The sequence below is a fragment of the Poecilia reticulata genome, linkage group LG11, assembly GCF_000633615.1.
Source record: "Poecilia reticulata strain Guanapo linkage group LG11, Guppy_female_1.0+MT, whole genome shotgun sequence".
NCBI classification, from domain to species: Eukaryota; Metazoa; Chordata; class Actinopteri; order Cyprinodontiformes; family Poeciliidae; genus Poecilia; species Poecilia reticulata.
The window spans coordinates 22,427,002-22,453,684 of NC_024341.1; the positions used below are offsets into that span (position 1 = coordinate 22,427,002).

Here is a 26,683-nt window from a genome sequence, read left to right on the forward strand (position 1 = left end):
CCCCGTTACATGTGTCAATTGTGAATTGAGAGTATGGTTATAAAATGTAAGCAAAAAATAATGTTGTTCTTTTTTTGGTATGACTTTGGTGTAACTTTTTTTCTGTAGCAGCAAATAGCCAAGATGATTGTGATTGCCAGACCATCTTGGACTGAGAGTTCAGTGCTCTGAGTGTCCCCAATTGGTCAAGTAATTATCTGAATTAATCAGAAGATGGTTTAAGACAGCAGGAATGTAATTTACGTAAAGTCAACTATCCTTTAAAAAACAACCATCTGACACAATGAAGAATGGCTCGACTGCTTTCAGTCTATCAAGGGTTTGTTCACAATAAAAGATGACAAAGTGTGAAATGTTTGTCACAATGTCCTAGGACTCAAGTTGCCTAAAGTTGCCAACACATCCCATTTATTCCATTAATTTTATTACTCACTGCAGCTTTTGTTTGTTTCTTGCACCAGAAAGGCTTTACTTTTTTTTCCTTTAAGATTCTCACTTAGAAATCCAGCCTTCTGTGTTTGATGGCAGACATAAACATGTAATTAAAGTTCTTCATTCCTCCAGCGAGGTCCAAAGCCAGCTTCTGTGGTGAGGCTGACTGATAGGAGCAAAGTCTGTCTCCTTCCAACTAAACTTTTCCAAGCAGATGCTTCAGTGATAAACAGAAAAAGCCTCGCTTTCAAGAGACGGGAATGTTTTTTTTTTTCCCATGGTTTTTATAGTTTTCTTTATTTCAGCCCTCTTTCTTTCAGTTTCTCCTCTATCTACTCTTCCTTTTTTGTCCATTACAATCCAGCCAAGAAAAAAAGCCCAGTTAATCCACTTGAGATAGCAGTTGCTCAGATTTCAGCTTATATTGGGTTTAGTGTAGTGTTTATGGAGGTGGGCTTGAGAATGTCTCATAAAGGGGCAGATCGCAGGGTGTGGACCTACTGAGAAAAAGCTTTTTGGCTCCTCACAGCTTCCTTTATTTCGGCTTTTGTCACACCATCATGTGTGACATCAAACTCATTTTTAAATTTGACAAAGATAGTTTGAGAAAATACAAAATGCAGATTATAAATGATGATTTTATTTGCAAAAGTAACGAGATATTCATACCAACCCAACCCTTTGGGAAAAATACCCCATAAGCATCAACAGGCCTCACTTCCTCCAGATAGGATCAGAGTTCATGACTCGACAATAAAAGAGACGCTGGGCAAACAAAGCATTCACAGGAGATACTTCTTCACAACACTGTACACAGATTCATATTCTGTATATGAGCAATTCAAAATCTTTCAGAACAGAATTTAAATAATCTTTGATATTTGTTTATTCACTTTCTTACATAACATTCATCCGATTCTATCAGCCGTCTCTCCTCCCATTTTTCTTCTTTGAAACTCCCTCTACTCTTAACATTCAAAGCCACGGCAAAGGGAGTTTCCTCTCGGGCACCAATAATAGCCTGGGAGTGCCAGACGATCGAAGCGGCTTGACCACATCTGAGGGTCATCTGGGGTCAACCTAAGGTCCTGTTTATTTTCTTCACAAGGCTAAGCTCAAACAAGTCTTTTATCATAAGCTTTTGATTTCTGTCATAATGTAATCCATGATTCAGACTGAAATTACATGTAGTAATTGCACTGATCTTTTCCAGATCCTTTAGCTCATCAATATCGTGGCTTTGTTTGATGGATTATTGGGGAAGTTTAAGAATTTTCAGAAACTGTTGACCTTACAGAGCCTCCAAATTATGAGGTATTAAAATATGTTTTCAAGACACAGAGAATCTGCTCAGGAAAAATTTCACTAATCCCAAGTTTTCAAATAGCTCAAGAGGAGTACAGTTGGGGAGTATCAGGATAAATCAGCAAGACCGAGATTAGATATTTAGGTGCTGGCCAGAAATAATGGATGTCAACATTTACCTCTGGCCCCTTCAGAGAATAATCATCTCCACAGAATCGAAACAACATGTTCTTCACCCTCACAAACCAAAATGCACATTTCAGAAAGCACAGACAGTTAACTGTCATGTTTGCCATAATAAAAGCTGCAGAAATATCCAATAAGATGAGATCAAAGAATTGAGCATATCGGTTATTTAATGGAAAGAAGGAAAATAAAATCAAGCAACTAAAATATTACGGTACTTGTGACTCTGACCAATAAACTGATACTTCTCAGCTTGACAAGTGTTGAGAAAAAGATTTAAAAGTGGAGAAATAAAGTCAAACTCTTTGAATATGGAGCACAAACAAAAGCTTTGAAGTATTTAGTATGAATTCGGGTACATCCTGCAGCAGAAGCTGCTAAAAGATGCTGCTGCTGCTGCAAGCTGTTAATCAGTAAGACGATTTAACAGCTTGTCTCCGTCATGTTTTCAAAGTGTTTACTGTGTGGAATTTCACCGTTTCCTGTTAGGATCTGCTGCCCTTCTATGTGTTTGTGTCACTCACGCTTATGGAAGTCATGGTAAGTTTTATTGAAGAAGCAATAAAACATGTTTTTCAGTAAAGAATCTTGTTTAGCATAAAACTGGGCTTTGTTGTGTTCAGCGCCTCGGCTTTCGTGAGTCACAAACATTTAAACAGCATGAGAACATTTTTTTGTTTTTTTCTCCCCTGTTAACAAATGTGGTCTGAGAGAGATTTATAAAACCGAGACATCAACAGAGGGCAGAAGATGTTTGTTATTTAACATCTGACATTATGACTGTTGATGTATTTACAATCGTTCACCTCCTCTTTGCGGAATACCGTCATGATATGTCCCAAATAAATCCCTGGTTGTAAAACTGAGCTGAGATACTGAGCTACAAACAAAACTAAAAAAAGAAGAGGCATCATAAACAGAAATAGTCAATCTTTTTTTTTTTTTTAACTGAACAACCTGGAAGAGTTTAACAAGATAAAAAAGAAATATTAACTTACCGAAAAAATCAGCTGTATAAAGTTGATCACGTTGGAAGAGGGGAAGACCAGGGAGGGAGGAGAACAAACAATGTTACATTGTTACTTAATGTCAGACTTTAACATTTTATTAACAGACATTTTCCTAATCATTTCATTACATAAAATATCCCCACACCTTATGGGTCAGTATCAAGGGACACGAAGGCTGGAAAAGGTTTCAAAAATCAATTTTGTTCTTATTTTTTCAATTTCCTTTCATGAGATTTCAGAGAAAGTACCAGAGAAAGTAGAGCTACATCTAACTGGATAGAGTGTAGAGTAACACAGTACTCTATGCCCTCCCATGTAATTGGTACAAGGGTCCCCCGTGGTCAATCAGTGTTGCCTCCTAAGCGGACAGTTTGATTTCACAGAAGTTTGATTTACTTGGAGTTATATTGTGTTTATTAAGTGTTCCCTTTATTTTTTTGAGCAGTGTAGATAAACTGGATTGAATAGAACTACAGCTTGGAAACAATGAGTTTCTTATCTGTAAAGCAGCAAAATGCAGGCTGGCTAACCAAGTGAATAGTCTGACTAATCTGTTAAATGTTAAGTCTGCATCATGCTAAAAAAATTTTTTAAAAATTATCTGAAATGATTATGTCAGATTGTTTTGTTGCATAAGGAAACTTGACTTGCATATAAACAGTCCAAATATATATTTTTTTATTTAAGCTTTTGGAGAAAACCATGCCTGCTTCTACTAACCCCTCCCTAAATGACAACTTTTACTTGAAAGCTTAAACAGCCAACATGAAAAAAAAAGAATACAAACCTTTCTTTGCTTTCTTCTGCAGCTTCAAAGTGTCTGATGATCTCTTTTTGATCTCCTGACGGGCTTTTTTATACTCTGTCAAGTGACAGTTGCACAAAGAAAAAAAGAGAAAAACATACCCAGAGCTTGATTCTTAGTGTCTCATACAAACTAATTCAGAGGAATACAAACAAGAGAGTGCTTATGAAAACCTTTGGCATGGTCTTTGTCCAGAGTATTGGCCACTCTCTTCCACTCCTCCATCTGCTCCTGGAGAGGGTTAATCAGGCAGTCCAGAAACACCCTGGAAACACAAACACACTGTTAAAGCTGTTCCAGAACAAAACACTCCGGAACAAGATTTATTTTACATTTGTTCCATGGAAAAGAGTTAAAAGTTTAGAGTTAGTCAATTGGAAGATCAGTTTTATAGAACATTTGAGTGCAAATTTAAATGGAGGATCAGAACATCTACATCTGAGGCAGTAGATGGAGAATTTACATGTTGTTATACAACAAGTATTTTAGATTGTTGTGTTAAGGAAATAATTGCAGCTGCTGCTAAACTCTCTCTGCTGGAGTCAAATTTAACCTGTTTCACAAAGTACCTTTTCAGTCCTAGAAGTGATTATTTTCTAAAATATCTTCACTCTCTTCGGCTTTTAATGTTTCTTGGACAATGCTTTGGTTTCTTTTGTCCTGGTAAAATCTATAATTTCATCTTATGAAAACCTCAGGATCAGCAGAGCAGCTGAAGGACGGCCCACATGGTATGCAAATGTTTTGCCCATTTCAACCTGACTGACTCTCTCATTCTGAACTGTGGGACATAACGGACTCACACAGGGCCCAGCAATCACACATTTCTGAGGAGAAATTTATTTAGGGAAAGCAGGAGAAAGACGAAATGTAAGAGGAGTTACCATTATGCAAAGTACCGTATTTTCCGCATTATGGCGCACCTAAAAACCTTCAATTTCCTCAAAAGCCGACAGTGCGCCTTATAATCCGTTGTGCCTTATATATGGACCAATATTGAGCCACAACAGGTCTAGCTATTACGGTAAGCAGCCGCCGACTTCTTTTTCGCCCGCAGAAGAAGCGCGCGGTGCATGCTGGGATAGTTGTCAGAATGTTGGTTTGTTAATAAAGTTTGACTGACCTATCTACCTACAGACCTGATAATCAGGTCGTTTGCAGGTCATTTAGCACCACGTTCTCCACCAACATGCTGTGGGCGAACGGAGAAGGGTGACCATCGTCCGGACACGCCGCGGCCCCAATCGCGGAAGGCTCTCCTCGCCGACCGGAGTCGGACTGTTTTGTTGACATTCTTTATGTCAACAAAGTGGCTTTAGACATTCATCCGGGGTGCTTCCACTAGGGCTACCAAGGGACCAGCGCCTATACATTTAAAGCCAGGGGGGCAGAGGGGCGGGGGAAAAGAGACAGTCTGCGGCGGCAGCATGTCGGTTGGTCTGTGTTACCCAGAAAGCAGTTGGGCACAATATCGCAACACCGTGAGTGAAACAATGACTGGGGCAGCCTACTATATAAAGTACTCGGGGACCAATTCTTTATTATTACACATCCACATTTGTAGAGTATGGAACAAATCGCGAGGCAACCCAAGCTGTAGCGTCTATTCTATGCGCCTTATAATGCGGTGTGCCTTATATGTGAAAAAGGTTTTAAAATAGGCCATTCATTGAAGGTGTGCCTTAAAATCCGGTGTGCGGAAAATACGGTAAAAAAATGTAGTTTTTATTAGGAAGACTGAAGAAGATGGTACCCATTTATCACACACTCTTATCTACTTACATGGAAAACTGACGGAGCTTGGCCTCGATGCTGCGATGCCTCATGCACATCCTGGTGAGCGCTGAACCGATATCCCTGGTCCCTCCTGAAAACAAAAACAGTCAGCTTTACAAACCTGCAACAACTGATCAAACTGTCTTCAAATAAAAACTGTACAGACAAAAAAAGATGGTGTTGCATAGCAACATGAGCATAAGATATAGAACCATTGTTGTGTTGTGCGATATTTTCACGTAAATATTGTATTGATTCCAAAAGTACACACACAGGCACACACAAATGATTACAATTCTACCCATATATATTGACGCCCATTCATTTTAGTAACTGCATTTATGCCCCACACCAAACACTTACCCTAACCATCATAGCCCCAAGTTAACCAGTTTATTTTACACAGTACCTCTAAACCTAAAAAAGAAGGTTAGTAAATATAGTACAAACGGTGCCATTTCTACCATATTTATAAACAATATGTTGTTTATAATGTTATATAAACGACACATGGCAGGAAGATCACTCCCATGGAGGGTAAGCTATAGCTCATTGCTAAAAAAGCTGGCTGTTAACCTGCTGTCCCCTGTATATCAATAGAAAGTTGTGTGGAAGAAAGAAATGATTTAAAACACTTGCACAAGCATTAGGTGTTACTGCAGCTTTGTGAGTTGCTTTTGAAGCAAAGCTTGTTTGAGTGTTAAGKTGTAGACTGCAGCCTGTATGCTGGCACATCTGTGTGGTGGCTCAGCTACAATTGTCATGTTCTTGGAGGTAAACCAATCCATCTGCGGGGAAAAAAGAGCTGGATTCAGCTGGCCCATTTCAAATTAATGTTTAATTTGGAAATCCATATCCTAGAGTCTGAATAAAGAGTGCCGAGGCACAGAAGTTGCTTAATGTCCCGTTGTGACGCTTCCACAGCTGGTGATGATTTGAGGGGTCTATATGTCATCAGATGCCCTGCGACAGACTGGTGACCTGTCCAGGGTGACGCCGCCTCTCGCCCGAAACGTTAGCTGGAGATAGSCACCAGCAACCCTCCCTACCCCATTAAGGGACAAGAGTGCGAGAAAATGGATGGATGGATGGATGGATATGTCATCAGATAGTTTTAGTCCGCTGTGTTTTGTAAAGTCTAAAGTCAGAGCACTTCACAGTTCCCTCTGTTGACAAGCTTTATGGAGATGCTTTACCAACTTTCTGGAAGGACTTGGCACGTCCCTATACTGCCAGCAGCACCAATGCATGCTTTAATGGGACTGACAGGGATCAATGAAAAACTGTTCAATAACCTGAATTAGTTGCTAATCGTATGTTTTAATTTTCCTAGGAACTGAATTTAGGTCTTCATTAGCTGTGATCCCTTATCAAAATAAAGAAAAGTAAATGTTTGAAAAATATTAATCTGGTGTAATGGATCTACAGAGTAGAGGATTCTACGTTCCACGTAAGTTGATGTAATAAGTTAATTTAGTTGATGCAGACCCGTATATAAACTGACCAGTATACTTTTTTACTGTTTTGGGGTTACATTCCTTTTGCATGTCAGAAAGTTAAGCAATACAAAAGTAAATTAATAAATCCCATATTATGCAAGATAATGCAGGATTCCCATTAATTCCAGTTTATGGAGATGATTTTACGATGGTACAGCTAAAAAACCACAACTTGAAACATTCAAGATAAAGAATTGTTAATGATAAGCCTAAGTTGTATTGCATGCATGACCATTCAGAAACACAAACAGCAGCAGTTAAAACTTGCACACACTGCATGGTGTAAAACCATCCACAGGTCTGCAATTCTTAATATGTCAAACACTGCTAACGCTGCTCCATAAAGAGTCGGGTAACAATATCCAGCATCATTCCATCTTAAACCTCTGGATTTGAAGCAGCTTACACTGAAAACTTCAAACAAGTTTGAAGAGAAGTTCCAAGTTTTCACTCAAGGTGCATAAAATTTAGTCTGTTTTTATTGTATCAAGGTGCTTGGCAGGTCACTTGTTCCCCAGATCTCTGAATAAACAATCACAGTTCTGCAGATTAAGTTCATCTCACTGTGGTCTCTCCCTCCATGTAGTCCCACACCGACTCCAGGAGTCTGAGAGCAGGACCCGATGTTTGGGCTAGGCCATCTGCTGCCGCAGAACACTTTGCTCATTTCTCCTGTTTTCTGAATAATAATTCTTGCAGCTTGTGTGGCTCTCACTTAGAGATAATGTATACTTTAATGTTAAGTTATTTGGTTGATTCTCCTGATGCCTTCAGATCTTTGTAACAAAAATATTCAGTTTTTTTTCCGTTTTTAATCAGCTCTCGTCACCTTGAGTCATTGAGTTTAAAAGACGATGTGGATTGTTAAAACTATTAATAAAAAAAGTGAATCAAAACATCCAACGAGGTGTAAAGGTTTTGTTGAAGGACACTCCAGCAGAGTGGCGATAGATGGAGTCTAAACTGATTTCTCAGTGCAGCAGAAGCTCCACAGGCACCTGATGGGGCCCAGATGGCCATCCTCTCCCTCCCCCTGACAGGACGCTCCCTCCTGGGGAAAGGGTCTCTCCATCTCTGCTTGACAGACTAGAGATCCAACAAAAACACTTCAGCAATTACCAACAAGATGCTTGCATTGCTACACACTTGAGAAGGATTTGACACGCTCACCCCTTTGTTGTCTAAACTCAGATGTTTATCTTAAATGATAATTACCCAGAATTCATTTAATCAGAAGCAGATACGCAGCCTGAGTCTTACCAAGACACATGCTCAACGTTGCTCGGTTGTGAACAAACCCGTGTTGTGCAGGGCGTGGTGACGAACACTGCAATGCACCAGTGACTCCTTTTCTCTTTCCTCTGCTCTTCCCTTCTTTCCTCACATCTTCCTCTAACACTTCTCTGTCACACCCACTCTGACTCCCATTTTCTCTTCAGGACCTCTGCCTGTCTTATTACTGCCTGTCACCGAGCAGAACATGTTAAAATATAGTACCACTGTAATGCTGTCAGCATGGATGACCAACTACTGAGATTTTTATAGTCCCGATGGAGCTGATGGATGCGGCACTAAAAATCTTGTTGGTTTAAAGTGTAAAATGTTCACCTGACATCTGATTAGCTAAAAGAAGATTTATCAGCTTTCATTAAACTGAAACCAAGTATAACAGCTGATGCCCTGAAACGATGAGAGAGACTTGAGCCAAAGCGATCACCGTCTGTAGAGTCACTGGAAAACCAAAGTAGACCCATCCTACTAACCAATCAGCAGCAGTCATAACCATTTCTACAAACAAAGGAGTTATTTCTGCCAAATAACTTGGAAAAGCTTATAAGAATGTTTAAAAAGTATTTGAGGACTACAATTTTACAGACATTGTTTAGCAGAGGAAAATATTCAAGACAGATTGAAAGTCTTCCAAGCAGTTGATGTGCAGAGAAAAAAAAAATAAAAATACATACTCAATCATACAACCCGTATTCTGGACTCAAATGTGAGACCATGTGCCCAGCTGAAGACTTACTGGGTCTTCAGTAGAACAAAGACCCCAAACACAGCACTAAATCTACAATAGAGCTAAAAAAAAAAAAAAAAAAAAAGGCCTGAACCAGATTGAAATCCTTTGACTGGACCACTAGAGAGCTACGCAGAAACAAGTCTCCAAACTATTTCAAGTTATTGTTGTTAAATGTTTCTGCATAGTAAGAACTCATTTTTATTTTATTTACCATTTTGAAAATCATGAAAATGATGCGTCTCTTCTGATATCTGTTGAACATGTAGCACTCCACCTATATTGCTTTTATTCTGTGAGTACATTATATTGGCTTTAATGGCAAATATAGATATGCTGTAACATACTATTAAAAGATTTGAGTCTTCCAGAAAAAGTTGTGTATTTGAGCTTTGGTTTGGTTTTTGCTGTATTTTGTTGCTCTCTCAATGGGCCTCCTACTGAAAAACCTGAACACATGAATGCCCAGCACTACGTTTTACAGCCTGAGTGAGAGTTTTCAAACCCCGGGGCGTGTGCATCATACGGTCTATCAGTTGTCCATGCACATTTCTAGCCACTTTAGGTACAAATCCAACACTTTTAAGCCTTTTTCCTGTTCCTGCTTGTCCTCCTTCACACAATCTCTCCCCATCATTCCTCTTCACACATCATCTGCCACTTTTCCCAACATTTCCCCTCATCCCAGATCCTGCTGTATCCTCCGTTTGCTTAATGCTGCACTTCATCTTTTCCCCTGCCAGCTCTCTTCTCACCTCCAGACTAGGTGTTACCTCCTCTCTTCTCACCTCGTCTCCTCCTCTCAGGCTAAATTCCCGTCAGTAAAATTTGGCAGTTGTAAGTTTTACCAAGTCACTGCATCTTCAGTGTGACTTTACCTTTTAGATTTCTGACTTGATTTCTTATTCTCCCAGGAGAAGATCTTGCAAGCTGAATTTCAGGTTGAAAGATCTGGTTTTGGACGGTTTGTATGACATGGGATGTTAACTCCAAGGATCGGCGCGTCGTTATGAGTGACTGTAGCAGTGAAAGTAAAATGTTTTAACAGATGAGCAGGATTTATCCTCTTGGTCTCGGTGTTGGCTTGGGCACATTTCCACACAAACTGAATTCTCCACATTTCTTCACCTCGTATTACTGTGGATCCCAGAGTCTTCGAGACCACAGCCGTTCAACCACCTATCATTAGGTCTGTACAAACACTGTAGCTTCTCCAGTGTTTTTATAAAGCACCATGATATTAGGCGTTACAAGTCACATTTATGCTGAGAAACTATTGGTTTCTTATTTAGCCTTCCCTTATTTTTAAAGAGGAGCTTTAGTAGTTGTAATGAACATAACCCATATGAAGGAGATCTTCCATACCTTATAACATCTGAGAGTCACAAGCTCCATGTTTTTTTATTCAGCATAATATAAAGTGGATTAAACAGAAAGTGGTCTTTTCCGTGCTATTGTATTTCATTTTTGCCATAAAGTTGCTTCTACAGCTCTTCACAAAACTGTAATCTAAAAAAAAACAACAACCTGTACTCCAACTCTTCAAACTCTAAGCTTAGGGAATCCTAATTCATGCCAACTTCCAGCAAATAAGTTTGTGGCCAAGTAAAACTGCCTGACCCAACACCGGACCTCTCAAGCGAGTGTGTGTCTGCATGTTGAGAAAACACCCGTCTGACCCAATTCAGTGGGACAGAGCAGCGTTTCTTTCTGACCTGCAGGCACGGATTGCTCTCATCTTTGCTGCATCTGCAGAAATGTCAGACAGGAGGCTCTGCAGCAGCTCGTTTGCACGCGAGATCAAACCAGGTCGCTTTCGAATCTTCCAAAGAAACTCAGGTCAAAAGAGATGTGAAGAAGAGAACGAACTTGGTGCAGTTCAACTCAATTATTCAGAAAAAAAAAGCTGACCCCACGCAAGTTATGCTAAAGTTCAAAAATTCACTTTAACAACTTGTGTTTTAAAGGTTTAATTACTTATAATTGTACTAAATATAACTTAATGCTTTTTTACCACAAATTAGCACATAATAAGTTGGAAAAGTGGGACACTACTGAGTAATTACCTGATTATGGCAACAAGATTGGATGCAAACCTTCAGTAGATTACAAAACATTTCATTCTGTAGGAGAAGACTATGTGGAATGGAAGCTCATTTTTCCTCATAAATTTTCTATTTTCATTTCCATCCATAAAGCAACGGCTAGTTTATGTCAGCTTTAATCAACCGTTCAAAAGGAAACATTACAAACCACCAGTAGGTGGATTTTCCAGAAAGTGCTACAAGGTTGGAATCATTTTTTATAAACCTGGTACAAATTCACAAAGTCATTTTTTGGAGGGCTTTAGTAAGTTTAGCATTTTAAAAAATATATTGTTGAACAGCTAATGCCGTTTTCGACTGGAGACTGAAAAAAAAAAAAGTTAAATTTTAGTTTTGATGCATTTAATGTATGAATGAATCACCAGTAAGAACCAATAGCAAAAATAAAATTCAATCCCCAGTCAGAATAACTGGAACAGACATATTGTGTCATCATTCTGCCTAAAAACACATAGAAAATAGATTAGATAAATAATCTACTAAGCTTAGCAAAAATATTACTTAGCAAGGTCAAACACGAAGATGGTAATCTCTAGAATTGTGGTTCTCTACCTATATGTATTCTAGATTAAATGAATATCACTCATGCACACAATAATACCTTTTGACTCCCATTTATTCTCAAATAGCACAAGTATGCGAGGTTGTTAAATCAGCATGTATGAATGTAGTCCAGTGGTTCTTAACCTTTTTTGAGTTACCGAACCCCCCAGTTTCATATGGGTTATTTCATAGCCCTTCTTATTCCAACCCCCCGGCACACAAAATACTTTGCGGTATTCTGATTTAGTAATGTAATTATATTAGCTGCATTACCACCCCCACGCTGTATTAGCAACCCAGAAAAGATGCGACTAAGGAGCAGATTTAGACTATAGAATTTGGTAAAAACTGTGAGTTTTGCTGAAGTAATTAAAGACACAAGTTCAAATCCATGCTGAGAGTGGAGCTCCTTCAATCAGTGCTCCTCGCAGCTCTGATTGGCTAAGCAATGTAACGTGATCCTCTGCAGCAAGTGATGGCAAAGCGGGGCGTCATCACGACTTTACACAAGTGTGTCTTTACCTCCTCGGCAGAGGCTCCGCCGAACCCCTGAGACCGACTCACCGAACCCCTGGGGTTCGATCGAACCCAGGTTAAGAACCACTGATGTAGTCCTTCAAGCTACTGTAGCTGCTTTCCAGTGTTACAATTGAACACCTTAAATGGCACTGCTGATGACTGACTAATATAGAAAACTAAGTTTACATTTTCAGTGGAACATTTTCTAACACTTTCATGGTGGAACTAGGTACTTTCCTGAAACCTAAATCCCCAAAGATGTTGGAAATGTTAGATAACATTTTCTACCATCTCCAGTCAGAACTTTCTAGTTTCTTGTGGAGCAGAAACAGGCCATTGGGCCAAGTGGGCCAGGATGCAGCCTTAATGTTTCAGCATGCCCCAATGTTTCTGACCGCTTTTTCAAAGACGRCAGCCGCTCTGCCGACTGGCCCTGAAGATGGGACGTTGTGGCGCACCAGCGTGGTGGTGCTGTGTACAGTAGGTGACCTGGAATATAAGACGGGAATTTAAGCCCATCCCTGTCCTTCCGACTGGGATGTGAACTCAGCCATCACATTCCCATGGGAGAAACTGCGCACGAACGCTGGTGGAACCAGGCTGAGGAACTGGAGCAGCTGAAGCTGCAGCCCAGCAGGACAGCCACTAAATCACCAGCCCCTGCTATCACACTATATTTCTTGTCTAGTTGCTATAGGGAAGTTGTGGCTGGAGAGCTATTTTTAAGAAATGGAGCATGATGGAGGAAATGAGCAGAACAGGAAAACAGGGGAGGAAAAGTAGGAATGAAATGTTATAAAAAATAGAGAACAAGGTAACAACAAACATGTCACACAACTACAAGCAGTAAAAGKGATATGAAATATTAAAAACAGATCCCAAAACATCTCATTGTCAACTATCAACTTTAAAGTTGATAAGTACAAACAACTTTGGAAAGGACAAAAGTGATGCAATAGCAAAGTAGCCCCTTATTTAAAATAGCAGTGAGCATTTATCACATCTTTTATTGTTTATCGTGATAAAATTCTTATRAAAAAAATTCTGATTTATCGTGTCACAATACATTTCAATTAATGATGTTTAACCCCCMCAAACTGTTTGTACTGTTGGAATTGTTAGTTTTACTATTTTCTCCACAATTTGTTTAATGAATGATTATTTTGAAAATATCATTAAATTTGGTATAAATGTGCAGCTTAGTGACACAAATCACACTTCTTTATATGCAGTCACAGTCATACAGCTACCTTAAAAAGTAGTAGTAAGTMATTCTTATTGTCACTTTTATCACAAGGGTACAACAGAATATTGTGATGAAACATCAAGACCATATCGCCACCCCTCATTTAAATCTAATTTAGCCTAAACATGTTATTAGCAGTGATGTCAGATAGAAAAATCTCCACAAAAATGGAACAAAACAAACAGAAACTCCAGCTTTAGAGGTGGCTGAACAGTCGCCACAAGAAACCGATCAGGTGACAGCCGTAACTCAAACTAGCGCTTAGTGTTGCCTGCTGGTTGCATCAGTCAGCATCTCTGTCTCTCCATATAGCCAAGGTCACTTTACGGATTCAGTAACGCATGCTTCGCGTATCACCAAGTGTCACTTTGTCACAGTCGTCAATCTTTTTCTATTGCAGAGGCACCAAATACCAACTTCCAGCCGATTAGCAGCGTGTCACAAACATCATGTTTAGCCATGATGGACAGACGATGCTTRCGTATGGGGAGGTCAAGGGCATAATTTTACATTTGTGCCAAAACTCAAAGGGTTGCTCCTTTAATCAGTTATATTAGTTCATATCCTCCTAGAAATATAATTCCTTGTGGTTCATCCAAGGCCRACAGGGGGTCGCAGAGTCCTGGAATACCACACGCCGAACSAGGGTGGGAGAGCAGGCCAAGGATGCCGGTCAGTGAAGGTTATGATCCCGACATGCCTTCTGCAGGAGTATGCGTGTGTAAGTGTGTGTGGGAGGGTTACAGTAGGGTCTTGGGATTCTTTGAATGTTCCTCTAGTGAATAACTCCCCTCTCTGATAGCATACTAAAGCTGGAGTGTTGTGTCAGAGTTTATTGCAGCTGGGATTTTACGCTCACATACCAGCACAGCTCTGATGATGAAACCAGAACTATTTCAGTATTTCTTGTTTTTAAAGCCTTTCTGATCTCTAAAGACATGTTTCACCTTTCGCCCACATATCTGCTGGTATATTTGGTATCCTAAGGGTAGTACAGAGATGTCATGGGCAGCAATGACTGTCAGTCATCTGCAGTGGGCCAGCTGCTGCCCTGCCGYGTCGGCTGCTTCGACCTCGGCTCCACAGGATGCTGCAGAAATGCAAAATGGAGATGAAGAGTCTCCCAACACTAAAAGAAAACACACTGATGTGGAGTTTTCTTTGAAGGTGCTGTGATTAATATAAAATAACATGAATACATACACACATACATACATGTAATACAGTATAACTGACTCAGTATAAAAGAGATTGTACCAAAAAACAAAAAATAATGGTCAAAGATGTCTAATTCTTTCAAACACACACAAACCTTAATGGTTGATTAGCGATTCATTGGTACTACAGTAATTCACTGAAACGATTAATCGGACTCAACAGGATGAGTCAGTTATTGAAATAATCGTCAACTACTTTAGTATTCATTTAATTGTTAACTGGAGTATTCGGTCTAAAAAAGGCAATTCTCTGAAAGAACAATTCAAAGTTGTATTTAAGCAAAAAGTGTCTGAAAATATATAATTATTTTATTTAAAATAAAATCGAATAAAAATAAAATGTTTGTTTTCCTATCCAAAAAAAAGAAACTGAATGTTCATTTGCATCTATTGATGCATTTCTGATACTGAATAAAAAAGGGTTAAGTTGTTAAATTAAAAATCTGCCAATTTTGTTGTCTGATTAATCGACTAATCATCAGAATAATCAAATAWTCATTGGAATCTTCAGAATAATGGAATCATTAGTTGCAGCCTTGCTATACAGTATTAAAAAGTCAAACTACAGCTGATGTCACCATTACATTTTTTACAGAGAACCTCTAGATGTTACCATCCAAACATCTTACAAATCAGAGAAAACTGTTATTGAAAATCTCAAGTTTATTCAATATCTGGGGATGAATTTCAACAAAGACCTTCTGACACGAGGAGATATCTTGTATTACATTGTGCTGACCTTTTGCAAAATGCACCTTCTTAATTCGTTTATGTGCTTATGAGCTTTTGTAAACACAGAAGCAGATTTATAAGCTTTTATTGGACTTTGGATGAATATTTCGGRAGATGTTCAAAGATGGGATCATCAGTTCAGTTATTTTGTCCTCCTGGCAGCTGAGAAAACACRCTGAGCGACTTAGCAGCTCAGGAGGAGGACACAGAGAGACTCAAACCATCACAGCCGTCAGCCCTTTCACACAAAAACACACAATCTCTTTACTCCCTCACACACTAAGCTTGTAACGCTGACCACACACGGGCAGGTGGAAACATGCYGAAACAAGATCCTGCTGATATCACACATCCTTTAATACCATAATTTTAAAACAACTCCAAGGGCCATTGCTCACGGYCTGGACAGATTTCAGCTGATGCGCACACTCTCTTTGAACASAGGCGAAAACAAAGTGAAACGAGCGTTTTATTTGYTTGACCCGGGCTGCTGCCAATCCTCCCGAGCGAAACCAGAGCTCCTATTTCAGCGCTAATCTGTAGTCTGAAAGAGCTGGCATGCTGGCGGAGCACACCCGATGCCCTCTCAGTGAGTGTGAGCAGGAGAGCTGTGTCTGAATGCTAAAAGCTTGTGTCAGCGCACATTTCCATCTCGCCTCAGAAGACGCCAACGTARCTCAGGTTGCTGCCGACGCCTCAGTGCAAAGTTTCACTGACTCGGTGCCTGGAAGTGCAGACACACACTCCATTAAAAAATGGTGACAACTAATGCCTGGAAGGGCTCGTTGTATGTAAAATAACAGAATGTGCTTTGGGATTTAGGAAGAGTATTAAGACAGCTTGTTTAGCTGCCAAGCAGCACAGATTAACAGGCAGGGGGAAAAAAACTTTGTATTTTGTGTGCAAACTAACAAAGATGTCAACTTTTTAAAAACGTTTTTATGAAGCGTCAACCATTTTGACTGTTTTCACTTACAACCTAATTGACTTAAACGGGTGACATGCAATCATTAGGGAGAAGGGCAAATCTCCAATTGTATGCATTAGTGAGCTTGGCGTGTTCCAAGTTATACTTAATTATTGCTCTAATAATTAAAAAACCCTTCCCCCCCATAGGTGCTGAAGGGTTCCTCTTCAAGAAAACMTTTCTGAAAGGCAAGCTTTCCTCTGATCATCACCAGATTGATCAAAAAAATTGCACCTTGTTCCGTAGCCATAACCAATAGCATGTCAAGCATCATTGTGTCTTGGTATTTCAGTTTCCCAAGTAGCATTTTTTTTAAAATAATTTTACTTCCCAAGAAAAAAAAAATCCAAAAATGCAATGTAAATGCATTCAATCAGRAAAAAATGAGAACTGAAATTAATTTCACTTGCTATTAGTTAGTCCAGTATGGCAGATGAACATGAGCAACATAAAGCCAAATTAGCATAACGCTCTCTTGAGAAACCAGGCAACTTCACAGAGTTTGAACAGAAAACAGCAGAGAAACAAACATGCAAGCTTACAAGTATGTGCTTAAAATCCTGAGTGATTTGTTCATATTCTTCATTTCATCCACTTGGAATAAATGATGCAAAACTGAATATGGTAGCATCGAAAAGTAATCAACACCAGCAGAAAAACTAAGCCRACATGCCGTCACTCAACAGCTGCAGTGCAGAAAGAAAATCTTTCAGTGTAGAAAAACAAAGGCCGAGGTTCAAAGAGGTTAACATAGTAACTGTTTTTAATGCCTGTTTGAGTGTAGTTCAAATCTACATGTACACAAGAATGAACACTCAACAATGATTACACTTAAGTCCACAATGGTTGTCTGCATTTAATCAACACGATTGCACAGTTAGAAGTAAAATGTATTAACATCAGCAGACAATCTTTCCTAACAAGAAGTCTGAAGCTTAAATTTCATTCCACAAAAATAAAATGAAAACAAATACATCATTTTGTGAAGCAGCGTTCAGTTTTTATGCTCCACTAATAAGGAACAAACTTCCAGAAAACTACAGAACAGCWGAAACACTGAGGCTAAAAATCCAGCCTTTTAGAGTTTCTTTTGACTCATGATAACTGGAACATTGATCAGCATATTGGAACACATTTTAATTTATTGAATGTGATAGTACATCACTGTAACTACTTTTACCAGGAAGGCTGGGAAATAATTATTTTGAATGCCATTTACCAATGTTTCTATATTAGCTAAAAACAGAATCAGTAAGTGAAAATCGCGCAAGATGGGATAGTAAACATTTTCAGTTAAATAAATTTGGTTTCCCAGGCTGAACATACACGGTGACATCTTAGTACTTGTAGCCGACATATGATTGCTTACATGCATGCAGTCAGATCATTTTTTCATGTTTTATTAGCAATGAATTTAATGAGTGTTCTGTGTCTTGAGTGCACAGATAAATGTGCGTTTCCACCAATCRAAGCATGTTCAGGCAGATCTCTTTCTCCCGTGATWGGCTGTTATCTGCTAAGCCAGACACTCTTTGATCCTCCCAAACCTCCCCAGAGATGGGAGACACACACATGTGCTCAGCACCTCTGTTATTTTCTACCAGCATGTAAAAACCCCTTCAGCACCCGAACCCACACCGACTGTCGGCGTGTCCTCCAGCCACAGTTCCCCTGCGCTCGGGTTGCCTGAGGGCTTCGCACCTCTACATGACAGATGGGGGGGAGGTTAGAAGCAGGTGGCTTAGTACAGGTGAAACATCAAAAAGAACAATGGCTGATGGCTTCAAAGAAATGCTGAACCTTTGAAACAAGCACCTACGTGATGCGTTGACTGTAAATTAAAACGAGGCGGAGCAGTTGCTCCATTTCCACTGCAGGTATTTGATTTAGCATCTCAATATGAAAAAGTGGAGGAAATTCCTGTCTGGCATCTGAAGGGTGTGCGCACACGTATGTAATCACTTACGGGTGATGAAGCGAGGTTGTCTGAAAATGAAAGCGAGAGTTTATCTCTGCAGTGTGACAGTGTAGCKGTGAATTATTTAACAGCCGTTCAACCTTTACAAACAGCTCTGAACCCCCGTCAGTCGCCTCCGCCGCAACAAACGCATCGGCAAAATCAATTTTCAGCTCAAATCCATACAACGCATAAATCTCCAATAATAATTGTCGAAACCACCATCAGTAGAGGAACTTGCTCTTTTATTTGTAGAGACTAATGGATGTGTAAACCAAGTCCAGGCCTGCAGGGGAGACAATAAGTCCTCTTTCATTGCTTCTCRGCTAATTAGAGGGAGTTTGCAGTAGAGACAAAAACAACACAGGCTCAGACTCACCTGCTGGGTGACCCCGATTAATAATTCAAACACACCCTGCGACTGACTCTCACCATCATACAGCAGGAATATCCCCGCACCGCTGTTAAACTACCGTTTGGATATGATGAACAATGTTTATCTAGATTTTTGTTCTCATTTATCAAAGATGCATCAAGACCTTGGGCGGCTTGCTGGTCCAACACTGAGCAAATACCCTTTAAAAAATATTTTGATGACTTTTGTATGTTCTATAGATTTATCAGATGTAAGATTAGCTCAGAGGAAAAGAGAGCCTTGGTTCCACTGAGCAGCGCAGCGCGAGTCGATATGCTGTTTTATGGTTTGGCAGACTGAGGGAGCATTTCCACTGACAGTTGGACTCTCACTGGGTGGGCAGGGTTAAAAATGCTTAATGTTTCCATTGCACTATGTTAACTAGTGCAATGGAAAAACACCATTGGGTGACTTTATGRTGACCATTATTTCAACAAAGGCCCATTTCTCAAGGCCAGAATGGGAAAGACAAGAAAACATGCCATTCCAGTAAGGCTGATCTATGTTGGTGTTCAAARAATTAATAAACTAACATCAGGAAAGGACAAGAAGTGGGTTTTCTCCAATCAGAGTGAAGTTATTACCAACTACAATTGAAAGAAATAAGGAGGAATGAGAATCCAAATTTATTTTCSCACCACAMAGTAACAAATATTGGAAAAGGGGCAACAAACCTCTGCAGCACAGAGTGGCATYACTGGGTCACTAAATCTCCATAACAAATATTRGATGCTAACTACWTACCAACCTGTTGTGGGGCACTGAAGGGGGGAAACAAATCAACTTTATCTCACCATAACAGATGTAAACAAGCGATGTTTGCTCAGGACTACAACCAGAGTCACCGCTCTTTGATGACAGAGCTCCTACATGCCAGGTGGATCTGATGAAAAACATCTAATATCCATTGTATATAGAGGAGGACTTTTTAAACTGGGAGCAATGTCTTTTCCAGAAGCTCAGGGAAAATTATTCAATTCCAGGACACCTTGAACTCTTAATTACCAGGACATTTCTGACTAGAGATCTGGGTGCAAGGTTCTAACAGCATTAATGACTAATCAATGGATTTTTCTATGCATTTCACTGTGAGACTATGGCACTGGAGGAAAAGCTTTATTTTTTCTCCAGTGCTATTTTTTCTCCATTTTTGGCACCCCCAGTGGTGCCAAAAATTCACCAAAAAACATTTAGAAACATGAGTAAATCATGATTCTCTTCAACACACTGAGGCAGATTTTCTTTATTTTTTTTCATTCATCGTCTCCTAAGCTGTGCGTTAACACATTAACCTGCGAAACATAGTGAGTAGTGTGTCTGTAATGTCTTTGTTCACACACACACATGCACGCGCACACACATACCTGTTCCAGCTGTTAAATATCCCAGTTTACGGGATCCACAGCATGGTTATCTGAGCTCAAGCTTTTGTGTCTGTTTCTTTCAGACCATCACATTCATTACGTCAAAGCAGGCAGCTGCTGCTGTTGCCGTGGCAATGCCACATGCTAATGAAAGGCCGCACACCGCTTCTCCTGCTGCTGGCCGTCACTTCGGGGCTCTACTCACATTAAACGCCACAAGACAAGGACCACCTGAGAGGGCCTGCTTTCCAACTACGTCCAACATGATTTAACAAATATTTATCTGGGGTGTCTAAAGATGCGTTATTTTACATCAAGGTTTTTTAGGAAAAAAGAAAATCATGTTAAATCCACACAACTCATTCATAAAAAGGCAAAAATGGAAGTACATAAAAAAACTAAGCAAATCTAATCTTTAAAGGTGAATTTGAGAAGTAATCTTTGATTTACATGCAGCAGAAAGAAAAGATTTTAGTCCCAATTAAAAGGAGCCAGCAGATTGTGCACTACCAACGGATTTATTCTCAGTTGGACTCTTACCATAGTTTACCCAAATACATTTTGAAAATCAAACTTCCTTTTTTATAAAATGTTTGGTTATAGCCTTACCACAAAGTTACCGCAACATAAACAAGAAAGACTTGAAGGAAAATTCTGACTGCATGGGGATTTCCTCCACACCAGCTGTAAAGTGAGGATAATTCAGATCAAAATTACAACTAAAAACTTAATGTAAAACCAGATTTTGTATGTTAAAAAAAACACTCTTTCAAAGTTAACTTTACCTACATGACCCTGTATCATTGCATTCATCTCCCTGTGTCATTATATTTCCTTCAACGCTTCTGAAAAGAAAGGGTTATTAAATACAGATCTGACAAGTTCGAACATTTAAAAGTGGCTTTTCTCATTTAATAACTCCCCTGTCTGCAGGCGGTCATGTAACAACAGTGTCATACAAAATGAGTCATTAGTATTATAAGCAGCAGCGTGTCAGGGCCCATATTTCTGAACATTTGACCTCAGCAGTGCAGAACTCTCACAGCAGAGGATATACGAGACGGCTGTAACTTGGCTGACAGGATGAGGAATTTGGATTTGGAACAGAGGAACAGTCAGTTTGGTTTTACATGAACGCCAGCCTCCTGACTCCAGCTCAGTTCAAGCCTCTGACATCATTCATCCTTGTAATCGAATATTTCTTCTGAGGTCTGGTTATTTAACAGTGACACTCTGCAACTTTTAGTTTTTCCCCTGCATCTTTTGAAGTCATTTTGCTGCCTTTAGACGCTGCCGACTGATAGAAGCAAAAATGATTCACCTGAGCTGCATGTTTTCAAATAAATGCCCATTTTATTTTGATTAAGATTTAGCTCTGCACTCCTTAAAAATGGTGTTCATCTCCTTCTAATATCCTATGTACATTTCATCAAGTTTGCCATCAACAGTAACTATGATCATTAAACTCTGACGATTGCTTAAGTTAGTCACAATTTTCATGCAATGCARAAATTAGACACTTTCCATCCATCTTATAAAAATGTTATTTAAATCATGTTAATGCACTTCTCCACTTGTTGCATTTGTTAAAAATAAAACAATCATCCACATTTTTTAGATTCTTTTAGTTTTCTGTGCAAAAACGACATTTTTATACATTTAAAAAAAAAAAATCATTCCACACTTATTCCAAAGAGGATATGATCACAGCAAAACCCGACTTCATTACCAGATCTACTAATAAAATATGAGTTGGGTGAAAGTTCATCCAGATGTCTTCATGTGGAGTTTTGAACTCCGTTAATTATTTATTCTAARTTGTTCCATTTGATCAGTGACTGGTTCTGGGATTTTCTAAAAATAACAATAGTGAAGCTAAACACACATTAGATTTCTTACATTCTTTAATAAGAAGTGCAAAATCTTTAAAATATATATTAAGCAGAATAATCAAGTACATAATTTTGTTTTAATTAAAAGCAATTTATGTTTGCAGTTCTTCCTAATTTACTCAAAACAAGAGAATTGGAAATATTTGCAGCACATTAAAGGTATCACAAATATTCACTTTTTATTYCAGTTCATCAGATTTTTACACCTSAGATGTTTGTTGYTCTGACTTTGCACATYTACCTACCTCTGCAGAGTAACTTTCACAAAGACATGCAACACCACTCCTCACCAAACCTGGCAACATCTCAGATGCATTCAATTTGTTCCATCTTCCTCTGAATGTGGAATCTGCTAAGCAAATATTTTTCCTCAGCAAAGTTTAAACACTGAAGCACCATCTGTCCTTGAGGAAAASCTCAAACTGTGACTGTGGACACTGCAGATATGACATCACTCACCTGAAACTGAGATATTGGTAAATAAGATGCCAAAGGAGGCCATCTGTGAGCTGGTGGGGACTTCACCACACTACACACGCGCACACACACACACACACACGCGCACACACACACACACACACACACACACACACACACACACACACACACACACACAGTAAAGATAGTGACTGCAGCCACATCTACAGGGATTCATTTCACAGGGCTAAAAAACACAACACATCAGCTCAAATCAGATTAACACGGCAGCAACACAACAATCTTCATTTCCACACAACTTTGTAAGTTCGGTCCAAAACGACTCATCACTGACAGGATTAATAACTGGTCAGTAAACAATTTGAGCAGTTAAGTCCTAAGAAAGTCCAGGATCTTTCTGTCTGGAGTTCACATGTTCTTCTTCTTTCTACACTGAAGTAATGCATTTTAAGTACTTGATGATTCTAAGTTGTCCTTATAACTGTATGAATGATTGTCTGTCAGATCCAATCTGTTTTAAAACTACAGTTGGCAAGAAATATATTAGAAAATGTCAGGCGATGTATTGCACGTTAGAAGTTCTTGTAAGGTAAATTTTTACACATGAGTATAAATCTGGTAAATTACTGACACTCTGCAGTGGGAAAATTAAACGTAAAAGAAGTAATAACAGCATTTACTGACACGTGTGTTAAGACTCTGTGGGAAGTGATTCATAATGTTTTCAAAGAGGCAAGCAGGTCCAAGCCAGGCTGCTGACCAAAAGTCAGGATCATCAGTGAAGTCCCGTGTTGTTGAGCCTCACTGATGATCCTGCAGCTGACAGAGGAAATCCCTGCAGCTTGTCTCAACATCTGGTGCAAAGAGTGAAGCCAGAAGAGGGCAGGCTGGAACAGCAGCTGATTTGAAATGAGATCAGAGAAGCCAGCAGATGGCTGAGTTACTCTTATGATGCTTTGGTTGGAAATGAAATAACTCAGTTATTTTCCTTCAGTAGGAGCCAAAAGTGAAACCTACAGCAGCTTTCTGTTAGTGTTACATGTGGCAGCTTCAGTGAAATGTTTAACCAAAAACAATAATCTGATAAGTTCTCCTCTACGTCTGGCTCATGCAACAGTGGAGTTTTTACAGCTGAAAAAGTGTTGGAAGCCTGAAATGCAAGWGAGGAATCTGCCTCAGTTCACCGATGCTGTCAAGGGAGACAAAACGAAGACGAGCTATTAAACTTTATCATTTGCTTTCTCAGGAAACAAAATGTGTTACCCTGCAGAGCCCAAAGCCAGCGTACCAGAAAACCCTGTTTTTGCTGGACAAGTGGTCTTYAAATCTGGAAGCACTGGAAATGTAGAGACTTCTGCAAGAACAAAATACACTTCCCCATCAGTCAAACATCATCAATAGAAACCAATGTCTAAACTTTTTAGTCCATACTGTCGCCCTGTGATGGACTGCCAACCCGTCYATGGAGTACTTTKCCTCTTGTCCAATTACCCTGCAAGAACAAGTAGGTGTGAATTTATGGCATATTGTTCTCTAAAATAGAAAATGTGTATATGATCCGATTAGATATGAACCACCAATCAGTCAGATTGGTGTTGGCTAATCTTCCATTGAAAAAAATAAATAAAATKTTGCCACTCAAATGCTTCACATTAGGAASRCCCACCCTTTTCTGTGCAGAAATGCATTTGCAAACACCATGAACTGTGATGAACCTTTGTGGAGTATCAACATTTTGATTAAAATGTGAGGGACATCAGATTTGATACTTAAATTGAAATGATTTTGTAGTTCCCTCATTATCTGTTGGCTTCAAAACCACAACCTTTATAGTTTTGAAACCATGTTTCCCCTGTTCTGCTAATTAGCTTAAACATAATTAATTTGGCTAAAGGATGCCATCAGCAAAGGTAGAATAAGAAACACGTGTAACATAATACAGTCACAATATATTAATTGCATTATAGCTCAAGATATCTTCCAAAAAGATTTAAAACTGAGAGAGCAAGTTGTTTGCTGACGATTTGTTTCCACAAAAATGAGGTAGGATTGACCAAAAATGTTCTCAATATTTACAGTATTCARTGCTTTAGTTCCAAGCAAGCACCCAGTAAAATATAAACATATACTGATCAATGTATTAAGAGACAACCAATGTAGTTGCTCTTGTTCTTAAGACTTGCAGAAGAACAGAAATGCTAAGATTCCTGCTGGAACCACTCCAACCAGGGTCCATTAATACAATCCAATGAATGGTAATGATGCAAGTCTACAGTTTTTATAACATGGAGCTGCTGCCTAAACAAAAGAACAAAGGACATTTTCGCTGAGATGGAAATTTGGTAGCAAAAGATCAAACACAACATGAAAGATTCAAACTGCTTTYATTGTGGTTAGCAAAAGGGCATTTAGGAGGGAACCTGACACAGCCCACACCTAAAGAAAATAAAAAAAGAAAAAGATATTAATGAATTTTTAATTTCAACACAAGTGTAGGATCTTTCAGCAGCTTTAACACATTGGAGAAACACTATAACCTCATCTATTTCTTGGTAAAAAGGCTGTCCATCTTCAGAAATGTCTAAAATAATGACACCATCAATGAAAGAAATACATCTGTTAGCAGAACCAGCTCCGCTGGCAGATAGATGAAAACAGATTGTGCTTCTGTTACTCAGATTCAATTCTGCAGTGATTTCCATGTTGTTGCCATGAGCACCAGCAGCAGGATGGACATGACAGCCAGCAGCCTCTCACCCCTCCTCCTGCATCCACCTCCCATCCCCATCAGCATACCTCTATCTTCCTTTTCTCTTTGCTCTCTTTCCTACAACCAACCATTCATTCTTCTGTTTAAGTGCATTTCAGTGTCACCAATTCAATTTCTAAGCATTTTTCCAACATCTTTGCTTTTTGGAACAGCTACTTTGTCTGATCTCACCTTTTACTCCTCCTCCACTATCTGACAGTGAATCCCTCCATGCAAGGGTGACATTGAACGGATGAGGTACAACCTCTTCAATTCAATAATTCAACACCTCTGTCAGAGCTGGATAACTGTAAACGAGTGAACAAGATAAAAGCTTATCAGAGATCTGTTCTGTCAATTTTACGGTTTATAGACCTATGTGTTTCTTTTGCATGCTACAAATGTTTGTTTAAAGATTTTATGCCATTCCTGTAAAGCCATCTCTAAATGAAACAGATTATCTCCGACTATGAAGAAGTGAAAAATGGTGAGACAGATTTCAAAGAAAAAAATATATATATGTAATTTAATGCCGTCTCACCTCATTGTTGGCCAGAGCCAAGATGGAAAGAGTGAAGGAAAAGACACATTAGCATTTTGAAGAGCAACCRCAGGTAAATTTAGCTCTCCCTCTCAGTGGGGATTTGCATTAGCATTCGAGCTGATCTTCTCCATGACGAGAAACAGACAGAAATATTTTACCTTCTGCAAAGGTAAATAAATTCAAGAAAATGGTTAGGAATCCTAACTGTGCTTCCATCCACCATTGCTTTCARCTGCGTTTCGATATAAATGTTAATAACCCCGGTTTAGCAAGATTTTTAAAAGTTCAATAACTAYTTAAAAGTTTCGTCAAACCATTCCTAAATTTTCAAAATAAAATGCAACACTGCAGCTGCTGGATTTTTGTTTAGTTGTATGGARCATGGAGTCAGCTGACTGAATGAAAACTACCAGATTTTTCCCTTGCTGACAAAAAAGGGAAAGCTGATGATTTGGGTATATTWTAAGTAATAAAGTACAGAGAATCACAGCAGGGAGAGTAAGAGGAGCATCATGCTTCACTCTTAAGGTAACAGTTTTAAGAAACCAGATGATAACTAACAAAAGCAGAAAAACAATGAGGTCCACGATTCTGCACAATATYAACTTAAAAAAGACTTTCATTTTCAGATTATGGAGCTGAGCTGAATATAAGCTGCACCCTTYAACTTTACCATGAAATAAGAGTATATAAGCTGCAAGTGTATAAGAAGAGATGCAACATGAGATATTTAGCTAACCAGAACAATTTYATTTAACTTTTAGAAAATATGTACAAAAATGCTAAATTATTTTATCAAAATTCACACCACAGTGTCATGCTATGCTAGTGTCAATGCTTTACATTTCAATCAGACAACATGAAAAAGTATGAGGCATAAACCAAAACATAAGTGTTTTTCTTTTTTTGTTGCTTAATGCCAACCCTAAAAGGTATGAAAAGTGATTTGTGTGAACAATTTCATC

The 26,683-nt window shown here is 39.0% G+C and overlaps 1 protein-coding gene across 4 annotated transcripts in view; it reads right to left on the reverse strand.

Moving 5' to 3' along the window:
- Positions 1-26,683, reverse strand: part of LOC103472803 (MTSS I-BAR domain containing 1) — a 55,775-nt gene that overhangs the window by 13,559 nt on the left and 15,533 nt on the right. For all 4 annotated transcript variants that reach the window (XM_008422646.2, XM_008422644.2, XM_008422645.2 and 1 more), the window contains exons 4-7: positions 5,521-5,605; positions 3,912-4,003; positions 3,721-3,795; positions 2,922-2,933 (exon numbers count right to left, since the gene is read on the reverse strand). In XM_008422646.2, the coding sequence (XP_008420868.1) occupies positions 2,922-2,933; positions 3,721-3,795; positions 3,912-4,003; positions 5,521-5,605 (264 nt within the window). The remainder of the gene's footprint in view (positions 1-2,921; positions 2,934-3,720; positions 3,796-3,911; positions 4,004-5,520; positions 5,606-26,683) is intronic.